At 43.3% G+C, this 19508-nt stretch overlaps 2 protein-coding genes across 2 annotated transcripts in view; one reads left to right on the forward strand and one right to left on the reverse strand.

Annotated features, from left to right (window-relative positions):
* The window catches only part of LOC123370220 (glycine N-acyltransferase-like protein 3), a 327798-nt gene that overhangs the window by 123826 nt on the left and 184464 nt on the right, over nt 1-19508 (reverse strand). The window lies entirely within an intron of this gene.
* LOC123370218 (sodium/hydrogen exchanger 10-like) overlaps nt 1-19508 on the forward strand; it is a 236024-nt gene that overhangs the window by 58454 nt on the left and 158062 nt on the right. Inside the window, exons 9-11 of the mRNA XM_045016557.1 lie at nt 4834-4977; nt 7604-7775; nt 12179-12260. Of these exons, the coding sequence (XP_044872492.1) occupies nt 4834-4977; nt 7604-7775; nt 12179-12260 (398 nt within the window). The remainder of the gene's footprint in view (nt 1-4833; nt 4978-7603; nt 7776-12178; nt 12261-19508) is intronic.

The raw sequence follows: 19508 nt of genomic DNA on the forward strand, positions 1-19508 counted from the left end.
TGCAGGGGCACATGAACACCTAAAGTGGAGCACCCACAGTGAAAACCATCTCAAAGAACCTCAGATACTGCACAGGGTGAGTAACCTTCTTATTTATATCTGTAGTGAAAAAAAATTGATCTCATGTGAAAAGGCCCCTGTGAATCTCTTTAAATTCTCTCCCACAAAAATCACTTGACTATCTCTTCATTTGTCCAAGTCTAGCTTGTTCACTTATTTCAGCTTGCCACAAGGACATCACCACTCAGAGCCACATTGATCAATATATTGAAAGCAATTAAATTAAACTTTGTTCAAACAAAACATTTGTAATGCAACTTCAATTTTAATACAACTTACAAAATTTAAAAAGATGTCATTTAGAACAGAAAACGGAGTAGGTACTGTCATCTATAATTTCTTGCTTTTTTCAAAAAGTAAATATTCAGAAAATTACAGTTACCAATTTTTAAGAAGCATATAAACAATATACATGAAAAGTGGCTGTAATTTTGTATCTTATTTTTCATGTAATCCTTTCTGAGGAGATATAAATCAATTATTCTTTGAAATGAAACAGTATAACTTACCAAACCCAAAAAACAAACCCAAAGGGAGCACAACAGCGGCTTATCAAAACAATATGTAGGGTATCTGTACCTGTAAATCCTCCATACACCACACCACCATAGTCACTTGAGGACACCTTCCAACTCCAAACCATCACCTCTCTTGGAAGGAGACTCACATTTCTCTCCCTCCTGATCAGGGTTTTAAATTTAGACAGCTTCCTGCCTTACACTTTAATATCCCCAGCAAGCCAGTCTGCCTAAAGACAAGGTCCAATGCTTTGCTTTTTCTCTAAGGGCTATGAATAGTATGCTGTCAGCAGTTACAAGTTACCACACAGCTCTTTCTGTTGAAGCACATTTATACTTAAAAGTAAAAGCATAGGGGGATATAGTGTACTTAGATTTTCAGAAAGTGTTTGACAAGGCCCCTCACCAAAGGCTCTTAAGCAAAGTAAGCTGTCATGGGATAAGAGGGAAGGTCCTCTCATGGATTAGTAACTGGTTAAAATATAGGAAACAAAGGGTAGGAATGAATGGTCAGTTTTCAGAATGGAGAGAGGTAAATAGTGTTGCTCCCAGGGGCCATGTACTGGGACCAGTTCTATTCAACATATTCATAAATGAGCTGGAAAAAGGGGTAAACAGTGAGGAGGGAAAATTTGCTGCTGATACAAAACTTCTCAAGATAGTTAATTCCCAGGCAGACTGTGAAGAGCTACAAAAGGATCTCTCAGAACTGGGTGACTGGACAACAAAATGGCAGATGAAATTCAATGTTGATAAATGCAAAGTAATGCCCATTGGAAAACATCTTAACTGTTCATATAAAATGATGGGGGTCTAAATTAGTTTTTACCACTCAAGAAAGAGAGTCATTGTGGATAGTTCTCTGAAAACATCCATTCAATGTGCAGCAACAGTCAAAAAAGTGAAAAGAATGTTGGGAATCATTAAGAAAGGGATAGATAATAAGATAGAAAATATAATGTTGCCCCTATATAAACCCATGGTATGCCCACATCTTGAATACTGCATGCAGATGTGATTGCCCCATCTCAAAAAAAGATGTATTGTAACTGGATAAGGTTAAGAAAAGGGCAACAAAAATGACTAGGGGTATTGAACAGCTTCCATATGAGGAGAGATTAATAAGGCTGATCCTTTTCAGCTTGGAAAAGAAACAACTTTTGGGGCGGGGGCATATGATTGAGGTCTATAAAATCATGACTGGTGTGGAGAAAGTAAATAAGTGTTATTTACTCCTTCTCATAAGACAAGAACTAGGGGTCACCAAATGAAATTAATAGGCAGCAGGTTTAAAACAAATAAAAGGAAGTATTTCTGCACACAACGCACAGTCAATCTGTGGAACTCTTTGCCAGAGGATGTTGTGAAGGCCAAGACTATAACAGGGTTCAAAAAAGAACTAGATAAGTTCATGGAGGATAGGTCCATCAATGTCTATTAGCTGGATGGACAGGGATGGTGTCTCTAGCCTCAACCCTCTTCCCCCAAGCTTCCACTCCCGCCCTGTCTCTCCTCCCATCCCATTTTGTAGTTGTGCATTTGATTTCTCCTTCCTAAGTGTAGAAATTTGCTCTTATCTCTGAATTTCATTTTGTTGATTTAAAACCATTTCTCCAATTTATCAAGTTTGAATTCTAATCCTGTCTTCCAAAATGTTTGCAGCCCCTCTGAGCTTGGTGTCATCGACAAATTTTATAAGCATGCTTTCCATTATCCAAGTCACTAATGAAAATATTGAATAGTGCTGGACCCAGGACAGATCCCTGTGGGACCCCACTAAATACATCCTCCTGGTTTGACAGGAAGCCATTGATAACTACTCTTTGAGTGTGGTCTTTCAACCAGTTATGCACCCATCTGTGGTAATTTCATGTAGACCACATTTCTGTAATTTGCTTAAGAGAATGTCATGTGGGCGTGTGTCAGAAGCCTTACTAAAATCACAACTGCAGCTTCCCCCTATCCATAAGGCCAGTGGTAATCAACTCCAAAGGGTACATCAGCTCATCTAGATATTTGCTTAATTTTACAACAGGCTACATAAAAAAGCACTAGTGAAGTCAGTACAAACTAAAATTTCATACAGGCAAAATGAGAAAGTAAGCAATTTTTCAGTGTGTGTGACACTTGTATTTTTAGGTCTGATTTTGCAAGCAAGTAGTTTTTCAGTGAGGTGAAATGTGGGGTACACAAGACACATCAGACTTCTGAAAGGGGAACAGTAGGCTGGAAAGGTTGAGAACCACTGCACTATGCCATATCATGGACTTGAAAATTCTTAGTGGTTCAGGAGTTAATTTCTCAGTCTTGGGATTTAAGATAGTTTTGAGTCTAAGGCCTGGTCTACACTACGCGTTTAAACTGAATTTAGCAGCATTAAACCGAATTAACCCTGCACCCGTCCACACAACGAAGCCCTTTATATCGATATAAAGGGCTCTTTAAACCGATTTCTGTACTCCTCCCTGACGAGCTGGAGGCTGCCTCCCCCTCATTTTATCTCACTAAAAGTCAGTGTTTCTTATTCCTGCATTCTTTATTACTTCATCACACAAATGGGGGGACACTGCCACAGTAGCCCAGGGGGGTTGGGGGAGGAGGGAAGCAACGAGTGGGGTTGTTGCAGGGGCACCCCCTAGAATGGCATGCAGCTCATCATTTCTGCAGGATCTCTGGGGCTCTGACACATAGTGGCTGTGCTCTCTGGTTCTCTAGTACACTTGCCCCATATTCTAGGCAGGACTGACTCTATTTTTAGACAAAACATAAAGAAGGGAATGACCCAGAGAGTCATTCCCATTTTTGTCCATGCACCCCCGGCCGACCTCAGCGAGGCCAGCCAAGAGCACCCATGACAGCAGCAGATGGTGCAAAAGGATTGATAACCATCATTGCCAATTTCCAAATGCAAACGGTGCAAAATGACTGATAACCATCATCTCATCACCAGTTTACAATGGCAGACGGTGCAATAGGGATGGTAATTGTCTCTGCTACCTTGCAAAGGCAAATGAATGTTGCTGTGTAGCACTGCAGTACTGCCTCTGTCAGCAGCATCCAGTACATATACGGTGACAGTGACAAAAGGCAAAACAGGCTCCATTAACACACAGCCTTCAGAGTGTAACTTGCTCCCAGCTACACAGCATTGAGTGCTACTAGCTAGCCACTCATGAATTACACTGCAGAAGAACATCAGCAGATTCCCACTCCCAGACTTTCCCCCAGAAGTGTGCATCTTGTACTTCTCAGTACTCTCCTGAATAATACAAGCTCATAGAAAGTCTGTCATTTCATCTAAGGAAAATGATATGGACAAATCTTGATATCCCAAGCAATGGTTCCCAAACACTTAAATCCAAACACAAGGTTTAGATAAAACAAGAAGATAAATGTATTGTGCATAAAAGTCAAGATAGAAAAGAAAAGAAAAAAAAATGCAATTTAATACCCAATGTAACAGGTTAAGTGAACTTAAAATCTTAAAAGCAAAAGGTTTTTCTGACCATAAGCTGTAGTAAATTTCATAGGCTGGGTCTCTTTGCAGCCTTGGACCCCTTAGTTCAATGTCCTCCAGGTATTCATTGATGTTATCAGCAAAAGGATGGGAGGAGAAAAGGTGAAGTGGAGGGCATTGTCTCACATTTTTATACCACTCTCCCCTCTTTGAGGATTACCTCAAGCTGCGATGCAGGCAACATGCAGTCTGTTGCCAATGTGAGGTATGAACCATCTCTGTGATGAAATGTACATTTCTTGTTTACACCTTCCCGCCTGCTGGTGAATGGCTGCTTTAACACCTTGCCCTGGCCAGTGTGCCTTTGTGTCTGAAAAACTGGTTTTATGCGTATTATCCAGTATTATAGCGTATTATAGTAACAATCATATAGCAGAATTTATAAATTAATATACAATGCTGATACACGTTTTACTCAGACAATAATGTTCAGCAGATTGTAACTTTTCAAATGATACTTCACAAGGCATACTTTGTACAAAATTTATCATAGTCCTATGAAATGGGTGAATATAGGGGTGCTGCTGCCAGTCCCTCTTTGAATCTTGTTAAATTCTTGACCCTTGGTGATATACTGTAACAATATGTTCCAGATAATAGCAGGCAATAGCAGATAATAGCTTCCAACTACAGTCTGTGAATAAACAACCAATATGAGGATTACATTAATGTTTATTCTGAAATGAAGACTAGTGCTGTGTTTTTTATAATCTATCTCTGTGCTTTTCTTTAACATAGGTTCTGGGCAATGCTGACATTTTTGGCTCATGTTATGATATTCGTTATAACTGGAATTGTGATAGCTGTAAAAACCTTTCCATATGTGACTATTCGTGATTTGTTTTATATCTTAACACTCTATCTTGCACTGAATCTTATAAGGTAAGGACTACTGTTTGCCCCTACGTAGAACAACCCTCTGCCCCATCCCCCTGCCTTTTTTAAATCATGATTGCACATATGTCTTTAAAAATATTATCTGTTTTATGATGTTTTAAACTGCATTGCATTTTCTTTGTTTATGCAGGCACTGGCATGTTGGGGTGCTTTCAGAAATACAATTCTATGTTTATTTTAGATTTTATTTAACACTAACAGCAATGAATTCAGCTTCTAACAGTAATTGCTGGAATAACATTAATGCTTAGCATTTTGTGGGCTTGCAGAGTAACCTTGTTAATAGGATTACTTTGCTAAATCATGGGCTGAGTCTGATCAGTTGCCTCACAGAGAATGTTTGAACTCTCATGGCCTGGTTGTATAAGAGGCAAAGAGGAAGTTCTACAAAATTTTGAATGGCAAAATTGTGTGGCATACAGCTTAAGTAATTCAAGCTGTCGTCATTCTGTGGTTGAGTCTGTTGGGACAAAATATCAGATTTTATGGATAAAATCATCTGGATTGGGAATGAACTGTCTGCTTCTATGGCTGCAGAAAGGAATCTGAAGGGGGCAAATGCTATATCTTCTCTGAGTTTAGTTTGTGACTTGTGAGGAACTAGCAATTTTGGGAGCACTTTGTTCCAAAACCATGTCTTTTGCTCTGAGTAGTTCTTGGCTGGTGAAGGCCAGTGAGGAAGTACTGGGTCCATTGCTAGCAGAGAAAGGCAGCATTTCCCTTAGAACAAGGACAGGATGCCAGCTTCTCTGAAGGTAATGGCTGTGGGAATTTTGGTCAAACAGAAAAAACAAAAACCCCACCAATAGTACAACAAAAATCGCTGACAATCTGGCTGACTATCAGCCAGTATCCAAATTTGATTCTCAATCAAATTTATAGAGAAGTTTGCAGTAAGACCACTCTTACAGTACTTAAATGCCTTGGATCTACTTGACCCTTGGCAACCTAGGTACAGACCTGGATATGGGACAGTAAATGCACTATTGTCACTGGTTGATTTTGATCTGGTGGTGAATGAAGATCAAGTATCTATGCTAATATTGTTAGATCTATCAGTGTAAGCCTTCTGCTCATCAGAGTTGGCACAACAAGGGCCGGGTTCAGTATCTAGGGGTTCTGTTTCAATAACACCATGCAAAATCGGCTCGAGCCCCCACCCAGTGACCTGGGACAATTACATACCACCCCCCTGGGTGCCTCTAAAAGGCAATACTTTCCCTCTCGCAAGCACAGAGTCTGAGTGTAGCAAAAGCCTTTTAATAAAAGAGGGAAATAATGCGGCATTATGTTGGGGAAACACCACAAACAGGATTCATAACACAAACCATGAGCAAAAGACCCACCCCCAAGTAAGTTTGGCAGTGTCCTTTTCCCCTCAGGGTCCTAAGTCCAGCAACCCAAAAGTCACCCCGCCTGCAGTTTCTGTCCTTGGTTAGTACAGCCCCCAAAGTTCAGAAGTTCATCTGCAGAGTTTACCTCCCAGCCTGGGTAGAAGTAGGGGGGGGAGGTATGGGGGGAATCTTATATGCTCCGCTGCTCGGGTTGATAGCCGATTGCCTGGCCTCTCCGTGGGGTTCTGCTGCAGTCTTCACCACCAGCTGCGCCTCTCCACCAGCTGCACTGCTGCGCTATCCGCTCCTCTCCGCTAGCCGTCCTGCTAGCCGCTCACTAACTTGTCTTCAGGCCCACCCTCCTACTTAACACAGCTCTCTGTGATCTCAGCTCTCAGTGATTTTAGCTGGTAATAGGGGAGCATCAGTGCTGGTACACCACTAGCCTAAAGTAGGTCTAATGCTTAGACCTAAGTATTAGTGATCTCAGCTCTGCAGCATGTAACAAGACTACTAATGGATACAAAATTAGCTCTGTTATTACACAGGGGAGAGAGGAGGCGGTCAGAGTGGTGTTTGGGGCCCATACTACCAGCTACAAATACCTGCCCCCCACCTCTATCAAGTCACTGGGTTTTGGAACCCATGTCGCTTGGCTAGCGAGTGCTACTTGGTTGAGGGCGAGTCCCTCCGGCATAAAATGCTAAGTACAGTTCTACTGTCCTTGATTCACATAACCAGGATAACAATGCTTTATTACTCCTGCCCCAATAACAAAGAGACTGGGGATCTCACAGCAGCTAAAGTGACCATTTGGGCAAGCAATCCCTTCATGCTAGGCAGGGTGGGTATGCCCATGCAAACGAGATCAGCCCCTGAAGTCCTTTTCCACAGCTCACCACCAGATGTCAGGGTAGAGTTCATTCTGACTCTGCTTACATCAGCAATCTTCAATACCACAGTTCGTGAGGTAATATTGATTCATTTGCACACTGCATCAAAAGTGGATGCTGTTGCTTTTGGGTGGCTCTTCTTTCCCAGCTTAATGTTACCGTTGGATGGTGTGGGATTGTAGCTACTCCCACTAAACACCATTTGAAGTTCTTTAGTGTTCCATTTTATCTTCCCTCCTGTTCAACATGTGCATGGGATTGTTGAAGGGTTTGTATAAAGGTTTGGACTGCAATGCTTTCAGTATGCTGATGACACCCAGCTCTATGTCTCTATCTCTGAGCATTGATATTTTTGCTCATTATCTTATTCTTTTATTCACACAGAGGTCTAGTTGTTTTGTCCTTGAACCCTCTTCTGAGCCGCCTTGGTTATGGATTTAACTGGCGCTGGGGAGCTGTTATTGTCTGGAGTGGAATGAGAGCTACTTTTACTTTGAATATGGCTCTTGGGATTAGCCAATCAAAAGATCCGGGTACAGCAGCAATGAAGAACATGGTAAAAAAAAATTTAAAGGCCTATCTACATTTTTTTCAAAACTTGTTCATAACTTGTACTAGATACATTTTGTTGGAATAAGTGATAAAAGAACTATAAGGACATTCAGGACCAGATTTTTCAAAGTAAGTGAGCCAAATATATTTGCATATGAGTAATCCTTGCATAAAATAACCAGCACAAGTACACACAGATTATTTAGTTACAGAAAATTAGCACTTTCAAATCTATTCATGCAATTATGAGTACCTAACTTTGAAAATCTAGTCTGACTAATTTTGATTCATAATAGAAATATGCATGTAGATGCTACTTTTTATATTTAAAGATGCATTGCAGTTTAGTTTGTTTAAATGTTTATATATAATCTGAATTTTCACATACTATACAATGGGTCAGTATTGTTTCATCAACATTTTCAATATACTTATGTAATTAGCACAGAAATATTTTTACTACAGTTAGCTGTCCCTCTTAGAACTTTAGGTGGATTCAGGTGCATCATGTGAGCCTTTGTGAACTAATCCATTTTCTGCTAGGGATGCTGTTATCTGGAACTGTGTTTGTTACAAGTGCTTATGGCTAAGATTTTTTTTAAAAAAGCATGCTTGAAGTTGGGTCCTAAATCCATATTTAGGCACTCTGAAAATCAGGCCAGTTATTTAGTTATCTCTGGAGTTAGGAGCCTGACTTTAGGTATTCACATTGAAAATTTTCTCCTATATTCCCTCCTGTGAAACTTTTGATGATTCTGGAACTGGAGCCTCCATTGTTAGATGTCTCTCTATTATCTTGTATTTAGAAATGTGGTGGTACCAGAATTTAAGATATCAAAAATGAAAATCTCTGCCTCCATCATTGATGGTATCATTGCTTACTCCCATGTAAGATCTGAAACTCTCTCTGTTTCTGTACCTCAGGGATCTGCTCTTCCTTTGCAGGAATTTTTTTCACTTGTATCCTCAGCTCTGCACTTCAGATTTCATGCTTTATAGAGGTCTTGTTCCACGGATCCCATCCTTTTATGGCACCATATGCCTTATCTTATGGGGCACAAATGTGGCCATTTGTTGACCCTCACCTTTTCCCATCAGCTCCTTAGTCAGCTGAATCAAGTTGCAGGGGGAAATTGTTGCTTTCTGGGAATCCTGCTGGACACATCCCATTATCCTGTCAGGAACTCTTAAGAACCTGCATCACTAGGAATCTCAGAATGAGTAGGAAGGCCTTGTGGAGGAATATGCCGACCAACCTACCCCTTTATCCATATCCTCAGTATCACCTGATGAGGCTGTGACACCATCAAATATGTTAACTGTAGATTACTTCAGGACCTCCTTAAAAGGAGGTGGACATATTAGACATTCCTTTGGAATTGTCTAGTAGAGAGATCATTAATTGTTTGACTTTTTTGCACTGGATATCCCAGGATCAATTAGCCATGCCTATTAACAAAGACATCCTTGAACTTGCTAAAAACTTGTGGCGGACTCTTGCTGCCTTGTCTTGGCTGTATCTTAGAGGGCAGATCTTGGGTACCAAGTTCCTCTGAAGGCGTTTGAGTACTTTTTTATACATCTGGTACCTGGATTGCTGTTTTTAAAAATGGCTCATGAAAAATTGAAGTTGCCTGGGCTTTCTAGTTGTTCTCCAAGAGATAAAAGACCTAAGAAGATGGAGCTTTGGGGGAGGAAGGTTTATTTATCTGCTTTCTTGCAGTTTTGTAGGCCAATTATCATGCCTTGTTGGCTAAATATGATTTTAGGCAATGGGACAATGGTTTACATATGTCTGAGAAGCTTTCTTAAGAGACCAGAGATGAGGACATCTAGGAGCCAGCAGGGAAAATGGCTGTCTAGATCTGGCACTCCTGCTCAGCTTCACTAAAATTCACTGACAGCTGCTATTATTCTAAGGCCACAGCTTTTGTCTCAAAATGGTTCATCCTGCTTTTTAACATCTTAGTAGCAGATGGATCCATTTTTGGAACACCCTTTCCTCTCTTACTCTCTCACCACCCTCCGCCCCAAACTACAAGGAAGCAGAGGCTCTCTGACAGCCCTATGCAGGGCAGCATGACACTACTTGCAGAGGAGGTCCCTCTGCCTGGGCCTTTGATCAAGTCTATAAAATGCTAAAGCAGATATCTGAAGAGCAGATTCTGCTTAGGAAAATGTCAGAGGATATCTCTGAAATTAAAGCCATGACTGACGCACACCAGGTCACTTTTCAGGGCCTATCCCTCCAGGATTGGGGAGGCTGAGAATCACCAGAGTTAAAGGGAGCCAAAGAAGTTCCCACCTCAGTGCCGTATCCCCCATATCTGCCATCTTGTCAATATGTAAATTGAGGCAGACTGAAATCAACACACTACATCCCACTGATCAGGAACTCAGACCAGTCTTGGTGCCATAGGGGACAGTATCTATATTGTATCCTCTCACTGTGGCACCAGGGTTGATTGATTTGCCTAACAAACTGTGCAAACTGGGGTTGGACAGCTATCAATCCAATCTCCTGACTCCATTTCTAACAGTGGTTATGGAATTTTGTTTTACTGGTTTTGTGATTCTGTGCTGCATCCGCTCCTATGTGCAGCTTACATGAAATGTTGCTTCAGATCATTTTGAATTTCTTGCTAGAAGTTTTCCAGGAAAGTTAACACCCTACAAATCCATGCTTCAGATGTATCTGATATCTGTGGACCTATCACCAGGAAAGAAATATGTTCTCAGATGTATTTGAAATATTTGTTCTGCTCTTCAAATTTTAAAGGGCACTTGCACTGACCAATGCACCTTCAATGGGATTTGTCCTTTGTTTTACAAGTTTAATGGGCTCTCTTCTGATAAAAAATTGAATTGCTTTCTCTAAAGGTGGCATTTGTAGAGACATTCATTTCCATTCTGAAGGTTAAGGAACACCGCTTCCTAGTTATCTGTCTATCTCTTCGGTTCTTTCAAGATTGGGATGACCACCATGGAGACGTGGACTTAGTGGGTCAGGATTTCACCGGGTCATGGTCACTTTTTGGATCCTGACAAGTTTATGTCTGGAGTGAATCCTGAGTTCCACATGGATCAAACCATTATTCGCTTCACTTTGTACCTGGACTTTGACTTCTCTCAGAAAAAAAATATTCTTTTTGTGTGAAAAGGGCTTTGAGGTTTTCTCTCTCCTGTATTTACAGTTTTATTGAGGTAAAACAGTTTTTTTTATGTTGTTTCAAGGGTGACAATGAGAAAAAGCAGCCACCAAGATACTGGTTAGGACTGCTAAGTTCTTGATCCTCAAGTTCATGTAGTGCCACTCTTCTATACCTTGGAGAATTAAAGGCATCTGCATAGTTGCTATTTGGGTATCTACAGATTGCAATATGTCACTATCAGCTAGATTTCTCCTCCTCAGAGAACATTTCTATTGGTCAGAATTTGCTTACATGTACCATGTAAAGTAAGCTACAAGTAACATTTTAAGGTAATCTCCTGATGGTCTGCTCACTACATCTATCATATGTTCATTCTGTTTCTCTCTATTAGTAAGATGGGAGAAGAGGAATGTGTAACAAAGCCAAATTACTTGTTTGTAATTCCTTTTGCTGTAGTCTTGTCCCCTCCTACACCTCCTTGGTCCTGGGTGCTACTTGAGAGTGTGGGTGGGGTTTTTTTGTTATTGTTTTTCTTTGAGGGGTGGGATTAGGGAGGGTTGGTTTGTTTTTTTTTTGACCTACCTGGTTGTTCCTTGTCTTTTGCTCTTGAATAGTCTTAATAGAAAGAAATGGCTGCACTGATGTTTTTATGTACCAATCTTACAATCTTGTTTCCTGTAGTGGGGTTATAATGTTCTCTTCATACTTTCTTCCTCTTGGTAGAATGGGGGAAAAAAACTATACAAAAGAAAGGTAGTATGGTCCAGTGGTTAGGGCACTACCCTAGGGCTTGGGAGATCTGGATTTGATTCCCTGCTTCACCACAGACTTCCTTAACTTTGGACAAGTCCCTCAGTGCAACGAGATTGATAATACTTCCTTAATTCACGGGATGTTGTGAGGATAAATACATTGAGAAGTGAAGTGCTTTGAGAAGCATTATTAAATACTTAAAATATTTTAAAAAATTATTATAAAAAGGAATTACTTTTAACTTAATTTTCCTTATTTGGACATTCTGGCAGCCATGAAGAACATATGGTTAAATTTAGCAAAATTATGAATAAACAAAAACATCCACAATTTGAAGATACATAGTTGTGTTGCACTGTTGAAGATGATGTCAGCAAAGGCATTGTTTATGGAAAATATGTAGAGTACCTCACTGTTCAAAATAATTTGCATTTTACTTTATACTAGTGATGATAACACTGATTTGAAGTGGTGAAATGCTCTCTTTGTTTTTCTGTTTTAGATATTACTGCATGCAGGAACAGCATCATTAATGACTTTGATGATTAATTCTACCACGGTGAAAAAGCTGGTTATAACACTGGGTAAAACACACTCATTGATATTGGGGAGGGAAGGAAAATACTAAAAATAATATCTTTGATATTCAGTTAATTTATAAAATCTGCTTTGTTCAGTTCTGGCCTATTTGGTAGATATTAGATTGAGTGCACTAGTGTAATTTTATTACTTTTTACAGTGCATTCTGCATGGATATATTAATTGGACAATTAATACAAAATAGTAAAATATATAAAAATCACAAAACAAGGCATGATGTAAGAGTTATCAAAATTGAGTTCACTATAACTCCAATACCATTTTTACAATACCCCTTTGTATAGATATTTAAAATTCAGTTATCTGAGAGCTAATTGATTTATCAAAATCTTGTTTAAATAAGATAAAATACAGCCTCAAATCAATGTTTTTAAGGTTTATTATATTTAATGAACTCTAACAAAATTTTGTACATATCTGCACTCCTTGTTTTGTCCAGGGAGTGAAAATACCCAAAATTATTTAATTATAAATTGTTTGTCAAAGATTTCCCTGTCACATAACAGAATTCCTGGCAGATAATGTTGTGTCCACTTACTAAAGAGGAAGACGACTACAAACGAAATAAACAAACAAAACAAGCCATCAGACAAATGTAATTATAAAATCACCAGTTCAACAGCTTCTAGTTTAGCCCAGAAACTTCCACAGTTAAAAATCTGGAGTCCTCCATCCTAAACGGGTAGCAGGATTGGAAGTTGGATGGGGAGATAAGGAAAACTACAGCAAAGTACACACAGGGTATGTCTACACTATAAAATTAGGTCGAATTTATAGAAGTCAGTTTTTTAGAAATCATTTTTATACAGTCAATTGTGTGTTTCCCCACACAAAATGCTCCAAGTGCATTAAGTCGGCGGACTGTGTCCACAGTACCGAGGCTAGCGTTGACTTCTGGAGCATTGCACTGTGGGTAGCTGTGAGTAGCTATCCCACAGTTCCCGCAGTCTCTGCTGCCTATTGGGATTCTGGGTTGAGATCGCAATGCCTGATGGGGCAAAAACAGTGTCGCAGGTGGTTCTGGATACATGTTGTCAGGCCCCCCTCTCCCTCCCTCCGTGAAAGCAATGGCAGACGATCATTTCGCGCCTGTTTTCCTGGGTTACCTGAGCAGATGCCATGCCATGGCAGGCATGGAGCCCGCTTAGCTCACCGTCACTGTACGTCTCCTGGGTGCTGGCAGACGTGGGACTGCATTGCTACGCAGCAGCAGCTCATTGCCTTTTGGCAGCAGACAGTGCGTTATGACTGGTAGCCATCGTCATCATACTCCTGGGTGCTCTTTTAACTGAACTCGGTGAGGTCAGTCAGGGGCGCCTGGGGAGACATGGGAGTGTCTCAGCCAGGTCATTCCCATCTTCTGCCAAGCACCCAGGAGATGACGATGGCTAGTAGTCCTACTGGACCATCTTCTGCCGAGCACCCAGGAGATTATGACTGCTAGTCATCATCATGCAGCATCTTCTGCTGAGCACCCAGGAGCTGACGATGGCTAGCAGTCGAACTGCACTGTCTGCTGCCACCCTAAAGATGTAAAATATAGATGGAGTGGATCAAAACAAGAAATAGACCTGATGTGTTTTGTATTCATTTGCTTCCTCTCTCCCTCCCTCCCTCCGTGAAATCAACGGCCTGCTAAACCCAGAGTTTTGAGTTCGATCCTTGAGGGGGCCGTTCTGTGTGACAGTTGTTTGTGTTTCTCCTTGATGCAAAGCCACACCCTTTGTGGACTGTAATTTCCTGTAAACCATGTCATCAGTCGCCCCTCCCTCCATCAGAGCAAACAATCGTTTCGCGCCTTTTTTCAGCCCACACGCCATAGCACTGGGATCATAAAGCCTGCTCAGATCACTGCAGCAATTATGAGCACTGTAAACACCACGCGCATTATCCTGGAGTATATGCAGAACCAGAACCTGCCAAAGCAAAACCAGGCGAGGAGGCGATGGCAGCGTGGTGACGAGAGTGATGAGGACATGGACACAGACTTCTCGCAAAGTATGGGCCCCGGCAATGTGCACATCGTGGTGTTAATGGGGCACGTTCATGCTGTAGAACGCCGATTCTGGGCCCGGGAAACAAGCACAGACTGGTGGGACCGCATAGTGTTGCAGGTCTGGGATGATTCCCAGTGGCTGCGAAAAGTTCGCATGCATAAGAGCAATTTCACGGAACTTTGTGACTTGCTTTTCCCTGCCCTGAAGCGCCAGAATACCAAGATGAGAGCAACCCTCACAGTTGAGAAGCAAGTGGCGATAGCCCTGTGGAAGTTTGCAACGCCAGACAGCTACCGGTCAGTCAGGCATCAATTTGGAGTGGGCAAATCTACTGTGGGGGCTGCTGTGATCCAAGTAGCCCATGCAATAAAAGATCTGCTGATATCAAGGGTAGTGACTCTGGGAAACATGCAGGTCATATTGGATGGCTTTGCTGCAATGGAATTCCCTAACTATGGTGGGGCGATAGATGGAACCCATATCCCTATCTTGGCACCGGAGCACCAAGCCAGTGAGTACATAAACTGCAACGGTGCTGCAAGCACTGGTGGATCACAAGGGACGTTTCACCAGCATCAACATGGGATGGCTGGGAAAGGTACATGATGCTCCCATCTTCAGGAACTCTGGTCTGTTTCAAAAGCTGCAGGAAGGGACTTTCTTCCCATGCCTATAGTTATCCTTGGGGACCCAGCCTACCCCTTAATGCCATGGCTCATGAAGCCATACACAGGCAGCCTGGACAGTAGTCAAGAGCTGTTCAACTATAGGCTGAGCAAGTGCAGAATGGTGGTAGAATGTGCATTTGGATGTTTAAAAGCATGCTGGTGCAGTTTACTGACTCGGATAGACCTCAGCGAAATCAGTATTCCCATTGTTATTACTGCTTGCTGTGTGCTCCATAATATCTGTGAGAGTAAGGGGGAGACGTTTATTGCGGGGTGGGAGGTTGAGGCAAATTGCCTGGCTGCTGGTTACGCGCAGCCAGACACCAGGGCAGTTAGAAGAGCACAGCAGGACGCGCTGTGCATCAGAGAAGCTTTGAAAACCAGTTTCATGACTGGCCAGGCTACAGTGTGAAAGTTCTGTTTGTTTCTCCTTGATGACCTCCCCCCCGGTTCACTCTACTTCCCTGTAAGCTAAACACCCTTCCCTCCCTCCTTCGATCACTGCTTTCAGAGGCAACAAAGTCATTGTTGCTTCACATTCATGCATTCTTTATTAATTCATCACACAAATAGGGGGAATAACTGCCAAGGTAGCCCGGGAGGGGTGGGGGCAGAGGGAAGCGCTGGGTGGGGTAGGGGAGGAGGGAAGGACAAGGCCACACCACACTTTAAAACTTAAAAACTTTAAAACATATTGAAGGCCTGCCTTCTGTTGCTTGGGCAATCCTCTGGGATGGAGTGGCTGGGTGGCCGGAGGCCCCCCCACCGCATTCTTGGGCGTCTGGGTGAGGAGGCTATGGAACTTGGGGAGAAGCGCTGTTGGTTACACAGGGCCTGTAGTGGCAGTCTGTGCTCCTGCTGCCTTTCCTGCAGCTCAACCATACGCTGGAGCATATCAGTTTGATGCTCCAGCAGCCTGAGCATCGACTCTTGCCTTCTGTAGCAATCTGACACCACCTATCCTCTTCAGCCCGCCACCTCTCCTCGTGTTCCTGTTGTGTTTTCCTGTACTCTGACATCGTCTGCCTCCATGCATTCTGGTGTGCTCTGTCAGTGTGGGAGGACAGCAGTAGCTCTGAGAACATCTCATCCCAAGTGCGTTTTTTTCGCCTTCTAATCTTTGCTAGCCTCTGCGAAGGAGAAACATTTGCAGCTGTTGGGGGGGGGAAAAGGGAGATTGGTAGTGAAAAAGACACATTTTAGAGAACAATAGGATCACTCTTTCTCGTTAAACCTTGCTGTTCACATTACACAGCACATGTGCTTTCGTTACAAGGTCACATTTTGCCTCTTATATTGAGGGCCTGCCGGTGTGGTGTGAGAGATCACTCACTCAGTGCCAGGCAACAGAATTCGGCTTGCAGGCAGCCATGGTAAGCCACAGTCTTTTGGCTTCTTTAACCTTCATAACATGTGGGAATGGTTTCAAACAGCAGTGCCCTCATTTCCCATACCAAGCGGCTGTTGGGTTGGCCATTTAAAATGGGTTTGCAATTTAAAAGGAGGGGCTGCGGTTTGCGGGTTAGCATGCAGCACAAACCCAAATAACCACTCCCCCCACGCAATTCTCTGGGATGATCACTTCACCCCTCCCCCCACCGCATGGCTAACAGCAGGGAACATTTCTGTTCAGCCACAGCCAAACAGCCGAGTAGGAACGGGCACCTCTGAATGTCCTCTTAATAAAAGCACCCTATTTCAACCAGGTGGCCATGAATGATATCAGTCTCCTAAGGATAACACAGAGAGATAAGGAATGGATGTTGTCTGAAAGCCAGCAAACACCGGGACCATACGCTGCCATACTTTGTTATGCAATGATTCCAGACTACGTGTTACTGGCCTGGCATGGTAAAGTGTCCTACCATGGCGGACGGAATAAGGCAGCTCCTCTCCCCAGAAACCTTTTGCAAAGGCTTTGGAAGTACATCCGGGAGAGCTTTCTGGAGTGTCCCTGGAGGATTTCCGCTCCATCCCCATACACGTTAACAGACTTTTCCAGTAGCTGTATTGGCTGCGAATGCCAGGGCAGATTACTCATTAAACATGCGTGCTTTTGAACCATGTGTAATATTTACAAAGGTACACTCACCAGCGGTCCCTTCTCCGCATACAGGGTCTGGGAGCCCACCTTGGGTGGGTTTGGGAGATACTGGCTCCAGGTCCAGGGTGAAAAACGTATCTTGGCTGTTGGGGAAACCAGTTTCTCCGCTTCCTTGCTGTGAGCGATCTTCAATCTCTTCGTCATCATCTTCCTTATCCACAAAACCCGCTTCCATGTTGCGTGATTCTCTATTGACGGAGGCAAAGCACAGGGTTGGGGTAGTGGTGGCTGCACCCCCTAGCATGGCATGCAGCTCAGTGTAGAAGTGGCATGTCTGTGGCTCTGCCCTGGACCTTCCGTTTACCTTTCTGGTTTTGTGGTAGGCTTGCCTTAGCTCCTTAATTTTCACACGGCACTGCTGTGTGTCCCTGTTATGGCCTCTGTCCTTCATGCCCTTTCAGACTTTTTCTAATGTTTTGGCTTTTCGTTTACTGCAATGGAGTTCAGCTAGCACGGATTCATCTCCCCATATGGCGAGCATAACCCGTACCTCCCGTTCGGTCCATGCTGGAGCTCTTTTGCGATCCTGGGACTCCATCATGGTTACCTATGCTGATGAGCTCTGTGTAGTCACCTGTGCTCTCCACGCTGGGCAAACAGGAAATTAAATTCAAAAGTTTGCGGACCTTTTCCTGTCTACCTGGCCAGTGCATCTGAGTTGAGAGCGCTGTCCAGAGCAGTCACAATGGAGCACTCTGGGATAGCTCCCGGAGGCCAATATCATCAAATTACATCCACACTACCCCAAATTCGACCCGGCAAGGCCGATTTCAGCACTAATCCCCTCGTCAGAGGTGGAGTAAAGAAATCGATTTAAAGAGCCCTTTAAGTCAAAAAAAGGGGCTTCGTTGTGTGGATGGGTCCAGGCTTAAATTGAGGTAACACTGCTAAATTCGACATAAAATTGTAGTGTAGACCAGGCCACATTGTCCAGGAAGTAATTTTCTCTTGTATATCTCCTCTTCACCATTCTACAGCAGAATTTTGAAAAGAGAGCAGATGTATTGAGTAATATACATTTGAGAAGGAAGACTTACTTTACAAAGGAGGCTATAGCAATTTGTGTTTAAATGCTGCTTTTGAAAACACAGTCAAGTTCCTGCTTTTAGTGGCTAGTGAAGATGATGGGCGGTCATGAAAAACAGTGTGACCAACTTAAGAGCCACAGCGCTTATTGATCTGTAAAGCGTAAAGTTAGCCTTCTCTTTTTTGATAACCACTGAGGGAAGCTATTGCTTACATGGGAAGAGTTAATTAAAAACATATTTTTACAGTTTTATATAACAGCAAGAATTATGACAAACCAACCACTTTGTACTGATAATGTGGTTAATCATAGTATCATAGGACTGGAAGAGACCTCGAGGGGTCATCTAGTCCAGTCCCCTGCACTCATGGCAGGACCAAGTATTAATGTTGTATAAACATCTGAGATATATGCGTGATATATCCTGACTTTGGTAAGGCTTTTGACCCAGTCTCACGTGACATTTTTATAAGTAAACTAGGGGAATATTGTCTTCTGAAATTACTGTAAAACGGGTGCACAATTGGTTGAAAAACAGTACTCGAGTAGAGTTATCAATGGTTTGCTGTCAAATTAGGAGGACATATCTGGTAGGTTCTTCTTCGAGTGATTGCTCCTATGCATTCCAGTTAGGTGTGCGCGCCGTGCGTGCACGGCTCTTCGGAAGATTTTTACCCTAGCAACTCCGGCGGGCCGGCTGGGCGCCCCCTGGAGTGGCGCCGCTATAGCGCAGGATATATACCCCAGCCGGCCCGTCCGCTCCTCAGTTCCTTCTTTCCGCCCGTGACGGCCGTTGGAACAGTGGAGCACAGCTCAGCTGACCTCCACTTCCCTAGCTACTCGTAGTTTTCTCTCGTTCTGTTTCTAGTTGTAGTTAACTCTGTTTGTTTGTAGAATAGTATAGTGTATTTATTTTACAGGGGTTGGGGTTTATCCCCTTCCCCTCACCCGGGGCCGGGTCCGATGCCCGGTCCATAGGGTTTTCTAATGCTCGGCCGGCCACAAGCCGCTGCCGACAAGAGATCTTCTCCTAAGTGCCTCGAGGGATCTTACCTCACAGATAAGTGCCGCATTTGTGAGGCCCTTAATCCGTGAACAAAGGGGAGCGGGGCTTTTGTTTTAAACAGCTCCTGAGGGAGGCAGCTCTTGCTCCTCCGCTCTCGGCGCCGAGCGCTAGTTAGTTTTCACGGCGCACTCCCTCGGCACCGGACCGCCGGTGCCGCCAAGGCCTCCTGGCACCACCGTCGCTGACTCCAACGTACCCTCGGCATGGACCTCTCTCCTGGAGGATGAAGAGTTACTCCGGCCAGGCAAGAGCCATCGAGTCCGGTGCTGGAAAGCTCCCCGGTACGCACCGTGGTCGAGCTCGCCTGGAAGCTGCGTCCGAGCCGCCTGCTCCGCAGCCGAGCGCTATGCTCAGTCGGATCGCCCGGCAC

Source organism: Mauremys mutica, chromosome 4, assembly GCF_020497125.1.
Source record: "Mauremys mutica isolate MM-2020 ecotype Southern chromosome 4, ASM2049712v1, whole genome shotgun sequence".
Classification (NCBI taxonomy): domain Eukaryota; kingdom Metazoa; phylum Chordata; order Testudines; family Geoemydidae; genus Mauremys; species Mauremys mutica.